The sequence below is a fragment of the Anarrhichthys ocellatus genome, unplaced genomic scaffold (assembly GCF_004355925.1).
Source record: "Anarrhichthys ocellatus isolate YVR2014 unplaced genomic scaffold, GSC_Weel_1.0 scaffold714, whole genome shotgun sequence".
Classification (NCBI taxonomy): Eukaryota; Metazoa; Chordata; class Actinopteri; order Perciformes; family Anarhichadidae; genus Anarrhichthys; species Anarrhichthys ocellatus.
The window spans coordinates 1-6,842 of record NW_022280688.1 but is presented as its reverse complement, the minus strand read 5'-3'; the positions used below and the strand labels follow the sequence as shown (position 1 = coordinate 6,842).

The window sequence follows — 6,842 nt, the reverse complement described above, 5'->3', positions numbered from 1 at the left end:
AGTGAGCCTAGAACTCTGGTGACAGTAGATTTAGAGACATCCTGAATAGAGATGCACGGTTGACCTTCATTTACTGGTGTAGGATCAAATTGACCAATTCTGGAGCTTCGAGTTAAAGTTGGTATGACGACGGATTTTTGTTTGGTTTAATATGTGATAGGAACTATTGTTACGTCCAATGTTGCGCTGGGGACACATTTAGTTGGTGCCAGTGTTGCCAACTTGGCGACTTTCTCGCTAAATCTGGCAACTTTCCAAACCCTCTTGACGACTTTTTTTGTCAAAAGCTACTAGCGACAAATCTAGTTTGTCTGGTGTTGTTGGAGACTTTTGTGGTGTTTTGACTCTGACGTGAAAGCACGTACCGTTCTGCACTGTGGTGAACGAGCAACGGGTGCTGCCGTGAGCCGCCCCAAAGCACTCACAGGCGGTTACTCTCACAGTAGCCTCGTGCAGCAGTCCCAGCTGCAGTCAGAGAAGAGAGGAGACACACTCTTGGCGTATTCATGTATCTGCACTCTGCAGTTATTTTTACACAAAACAAATAATAACCGTAGCTGTGGCGTCATAATGAGGTGTTTCAGCTGCAGGACAGCAGTGAAGGCCCAGGTATAAAATGCACGGCCCGTCACTGTGCATTGCCCGTTAATGACGAAGCATCCCGTCATGCTGGCGTCATAATGAGGTTATTCGGAGGTGGTTCAACTGTAGTAAGACAGCACTGAAGGCCCAGGTATAAAATACAAGGCCCGCCACTGACTGGTCGGTGAAATGTGGTTTACGCGAAGACGCTATTTAAACGCATTTAATGTTTCATATAAAACGTCAAAAATATGGAACTATTGACTGTATGCTGCCAACAAGATGCTCCCAGGACATCGTAACAGGAGCAGTTACATTCTGTCTGTACATTCATGTAAAGTACGACGAGTGTGTGCTTACTGCTTACTGCTGGAACACGCATGCGCAGGTACTTTGGCTTATACTGCTTCTACAACTTTGAAAGATGCACTGGTCTGGAAACTCAGCTTGCAGAGGGAAGTGAATGAAATGACGGAATAAACATGAGGTTTCACGCTAACTACATACTTTGTAAGTACTTGAACTACGTTAGTCCAAAAATGAAAACCGAAATTAGCACCATTAGTACCATTCTATGCTGCTAATGATGAATGGAAGGCTGCTAGCTTGTGTTAGCATGTGTTAGCATGTTTGGACCAATTTCTTTTCTAATACTAAATACGTTTTATTTACAGATCTAAACGTGGTGTAAACGTGAACGTTCAATCAAAGTCTTCAATTTTGAACGTCTTTTTAACAGTGGCCATAGTCGTCTTTTCAATGGAAAAATGCTTGCTGGGATGATGATGATGAAAGTGACAGTGATGAAGGTGCAATGATAATGGTGAGGATATAGTGATGAAGACAAGGAGGCTATGACAAGGTGGTAACTAAAGCCAGTTCCACTGAAGGGTGTTCAATAAGAATAAAACAAATGTCTCTGTATTTTTCAATTATTTATTGCCAAACAATCAACACATTCTAATTCTTCCATGTAGATATGTGTGGTTCTGAAATTATATAGCAATAAAGTAAATACATGCTCTACATAACTAGGTGGCAAATAAACCATAAACATCCAATACCAAATGAAATAAACAGCATAAAAGTAATCTGTATAAGCTAGATATTTAGCAAAGACACAGGCATATATCTAAATCTATGATTTCACTACACTCATACTGCCATCTATGGGGAGAGAAAGTAAACACTTTCACTCTGTGTCTCCTTATCCAGTCTAAGCTCTGCATTTAGTCAAGCAACACAAGAAACAGTAGATCATTAAATACCAGCACCAACAGCAACAACTCTGCACACACAATTATACCTTATATTAACCTTATACCTTATATTAAACAGTAGTTTATAATGTTGTTGAGTAAATATCCTGTGCCCTAATTACTGTAGCTTTAATATAGAGGTGTGGGAATAAACATCAGTGACTTGTCGAGGCAACATAGATAAACCTGTTTCTGTAAAAAGAAGCTTGATAAATCTTATCCTTTACTTCTTTCACTTGGATGCGCTCCTCTCTTGGGCCTTACACAAAGCCGCAAGGATGCTCTCCTTGTTGTTTAATATGTTATAAGAGCTCAGATCCACCAGAGCCTCATAATCCTCTTTTGAGTAGGTCAGGTGTTTAGTGATGTATGGAGAGCTGCTGCTGCTTACATCCACCTTCCCAGCTCTTATTTCTTCCTCCGTCTCACGCTTCACGCCTGTAAATTCATAAGATAATGACACAATTGGTTAAATGATGTCCTATAAAGCACAATATAATACACAAGTCTATGTCTTGTTCTTATTGGGTGTAGAAATACATGAGGCAGTTTTGTTGCCTTTCAAGTCAAATCACACCTACTCATTAGTAACTCAGCAGATCATTAATAATTTAGAAGTTCATATGTAGTGCTTAAGATTAGCTGCAGTAGGCAGCGTGAGGCGCCCTGTTGGCCTTGGGGCAAAGGCACCACAATGACCCTGGTATGCATTTGGCTTGGGACCTTTGTTTCATGTCATTACCCATCTCTCTCGCCTTATTTCCTGTCATCTCTCTACTGTAGCTATTTAATAAAGGCATACATTGCCTAAATAACAAAACAAAATTGAAGCAGAATGTTAAATACAGGTCTGTCACCCTGTAAATATATGCTGCAATGCCCTGATAAAGTATTTTATCATTTCAGTATGGAATATAGCAATACAGGTATCCTGTCCTGCCATTATCCCCCCGCCCCGTAAAAAATCCTCACATGACTTCTACAATAACAAGACTAGCTTGAAGAGAAGGGTTTCTTCCTATTGCATTGCATTTGTTTCAAGATATACAGCACAAAGAAAAAAAGAATAAAGTAATAGAAGCAACATTGTTGCAGTGAAGTTCAACTTGTTTAAATGGGCATACCAGGGCGTTTGAAGTGTTTGTACGTGACATTGACAAGTGGTAAATGAACCACTATCGGGGCCTTGGGATTCTCCTTATCCTCGAAGATGTAGAACTCCTTTTGAGGCTCCTTTTCCAGACTGGCAAAGTCAGCATTGGGAAAGGGGATGTTATGGTCTTTACAGTAAGCAGCTGTCTTCGACAGGACCTAATAGATAAACATGATAAACATGATCATAGAGTAATGTTAATGGATGAATCCCTCTGATGGAATACATTCAGGAAACATTCTGTTTCGGCCCAGATGAGCGCCTCCTCATTCTGGTTTACATTGAAGATGTGCTCTGGCTCCCACGAGCAACTCAGAGATATGATGAGATCCACATCTCTCTCTGGCCGCAGGACAGGCACACAGGCAATATTGATGGAATGACCAGAATCAATCAGGCACAGAGTGGGGTCACTGGGTGTCAGTTGGTTTGGGAAGGCATCTGGATGTGTTTCTGGACAGAACATAGAGAAGGAGAAAATAACAAACAAATCTTCAACTTCAGTTGCAAGAATATGTGGTTGACTAGGAAACAGAAAATTAAATAACTGACTTGCACATGCTGTCAATTGTGTTCTGTGTCGAACTTTTCTCTCTTCAGGCGGTTGCCTGAAGAGAGAAAAGGTAAGAAAAGGCAAGGCAGCATTCCTGCACATGATGGTTATCATGTGCAGGAATGCTGCCTTGCCCCAGCAGCTGAGATTGAATATCTGTGGCAGATCTCTGTTTTGTGTGGTGTGTCCCACACTGTTGCTTGGGAAATTCAGCATACTGAGTCGAAGCAGGCGTGATTACTTTGATTGTGTATTTGGCTGGAAATGCTGTCAAAATGGTGCTCAATATGCTATTAAAGGGCACGTCAGTTCTTTAGCTGAACCTTCTCCGGAAATTCAAAAGTCACAATGTGGTCATGGAAGAGAAATGTGGGTCTTCCTTTCATCCCAAGTGATGCTGTCTGCTCAGCTCCTGATAGGGCCACATGTAATGGTAAGGTGGAGGGAAATGGTAGAGCAGGTGGAGGATGGTGGCTGGAGAACATGGGGGAAATCCCAAAAGCTATGAAGACAGAGGAGGGCTCTGGCAGAGGGAGTCCCCCGACTCTGATTTAGTCCACACTATTGCACCTGTCTCTCATGAAAATATGTCAGATACAGGCATCAACCTGAAGGTAATAAACCAAGTGAACCGTCAGTGGTGCAATGGCACTACGGAGGTTTAAATCATAGCATGAAAGCACCCTCTGAAATCAGACTGGAAGAAGGGGGGCAGGTGGGTGAAAAAGGAAGCCAGACCTTCTTCTCAAAAGGAAACCTGTGTGTTATCCCCAGATACATGGAGTGGGCTCTGCCATTAAAACCAGCTTGGCCAACCAGCTTACTGAACTTTCCCATCAATGTCCACGCCTATATATGGTTTGTTTCAAGCTGGTCAACAACTTTGCTCCCACACGACTCACAGAACACAATAAAGGAGGCCTTCTGTGCAAGTCTGGGCCACATCCTCTCAATGCCAGTTGGCATGGGGCCTACATCGATCTAACAAAAGCTTTCAACTCCTTCAATCTCCAGGACCTTGGGTCAACAGAGTGACACTGTACACTACACTGTACATTGAGACTCCCCCTAGCACCAAGGGGAACGAGACACAGTCTCTCAAGGTAAAACTGGTGTCAAGTAGTGTGTATCATTGCCCCTTATCTATTCATTACAGTCGTTCTTCATTTCATCAGCCTAAACCTGTATTCTAATAAAGAACAGATGGCCAGCTCTTCTACTAAAATAAGTTTAAGGCCGAGTCCCAGGTTTCCACAGCTGAAGCTTCAGTATGCTGATGATAATGCCCAGGGCTCTATATTAACGCTTGGCCGCTGGCCCAGGACAAGTAAACTCTTTGTTGGGGCCAGTGGAATGACTCATGCTTATGTATCAGTCAGGAGGGATCCATGGTGATCACTCCTGACCGCATTTAGGTGCAATAAACAGTCAGGAGGGATCAGTTGTGATCACTCCTGAAATGTACATGCTAGAAGCTAGAGAGCTAGAGGCTCAGCATTGTTCCGAATTTTTTGAATTGTGGGCGAAAGTGTACTGTGCTGTGAGTGCATACTTTTCCAGGCAACAAAGTTGCTCTGTTGATTGTAGTCCTCGTGCATGAAGAGTCCGCGGATGAAATTGTACATTTCAGCAATGACTGGACGTGTTCTGAAGAAATCAGTCACATCGCTGGCGATATCTGTGGTTGGATTTATGACGTATGTGTCCTGATTTGATGATTCAGTGTCATCGTCTGTCAAAAGAACACAACATCTCAATAATACATACATTATTATGCTCTTACATGGAAGTGTCTTTGTTGTACCATGATAGTAATAAATACACTAAAAAGGTTTTAAAATTCTGTTTTATGGTTTGTTGTGTAAACATTGAATCTCTTCAATGATCTAAGATAATGCTTTAAAGTTTAAATGATCAAGCTGGGAATATTCTATATTTTGTCCTATTGTCATCAATCCCATGAAATGATCAAGAAAAGAAAAAAATTCATATGTCTTGATATGTCAATATGAGGAATGCGGGCACTGTAATTTATTTTTAATCTATCCCGCATACAGTGGGTCATGATGTTGTATTGTAAGCACTTACTAACGCAGTCATTCCTAAAGACAGGGTCGAGACCCACAGGGCGGGTCGCAGGAGATTTTCTTAGAATCGCCAAATAAATTAGCATAGTCTTTTATTTAAGATTTAAGATTAAAAGGGTAGTATGCATTGTGTTTTTTTTAATGAGAGGAAAAAGAACAAGGTAATTTGTGGCAGTAAATGTTCGAACCAGCATTAGTTTTGAAAAAGTTCACACAAAATGTACTATTCACCCGACAATACGTTTGAGTAATGTTTCCTGTACAGGGAGCTTATTTAGGAAATTGCTGAACTGTAAAAAAGTATATATTTGTGAACAGTTTTTAAAGATATTTGTCAAACAATGGGCTCGGCACACAGTTCCAAACGCAGGGTGGAACAGTATTGAAAGATGAAACAATTTGTTGGTTTTAATTTGTTTGGTTTGGCTTTTAATAGGATTTGTTTACAAGAGAATTGTGGAAACGCCAGCCTTATTCTGTTGTCTATTTATGTTTTTCTGCACTATAAAATAAAGTAGTTGTACCTATGTCGGCTTCTGGGCTGAGCCAGGAGCTCCAAGTAGGCTTGAACCCCGCATTCGACAATATCTCGGTCATGCTGACAGAAACAGCACTGCTCCATATTCCTGATGTTGACAAAAATGTATTGGAATTACCTTAAATTAGTATTGTATTACCATGCATTGACATTGCAACAGAAGCAGTGGTCTTACCGATCAGATAAGGGATGCGGACTTCTGGGAGTTTCTTGACCAAATGGCCGAGAAAGAAGTGACTCCCGAAGTCCTCAGTTTTGACAAATGCCCCATACTTCTGGATGCCTACCTCATAGGGGGTAAACTCACACCACTCTGTCAACAAGATTTGTTATTATTACAAAATCAATCATTCCTTCACAGTTTTCAATTTTGTTCAAGTTCTTCTAGGGGTCTGTTTGTGTCCTGAATCTTTATTATATCATCAGCCTGGTCATGCTGAATATCCCCATATTCATTTCAGTTGCAAAATTAATGATACATTTGATATGAGAACCAGGCATTCATAGGTGTCACTTGAGTTTAACACAATACATATTTTACAGGCTATCTATGCTATCTATCTATTGGGCTTCAGTCACCTTGCACAAAATACTTTCAGGAAACAGACATTACAATACAAACACAAATACCAAAATATCATCCAGGATATTTACCAGATTCAGATTCACA

At 41.0% G+C, this 6,842-nt stretch overlaps 1 protein-coding gene across 1 annotated transcript; it reads right to left on the bottom strand.

Moving 5' to 3' along the window:
* Positions 1-1,504: 1,504 nt before the first annotated feature.
* Positions 1,505-6,836, bottom strand: LOC116376928 (cytosolic phospholipase A2 beta; the record flags this gene model as incomplete). Its single annotated transcript, XM_031838433.1, has 7 exons — positions 1,505-2,279; positions 2,966-3,152; positions 3,275-3,447; positions 5,100-5,279; positions 6,159-6,260; positions 6,348-6,485; positions 6,827-6,836. Coding segments are annotated over 7 exons (996 nt in total), but the record flags the coding sequence as incomplete, so codon positions are not given.
* Between the last annotated feature and the right edge of the window lie 6 nt (positions 6,837-6,842).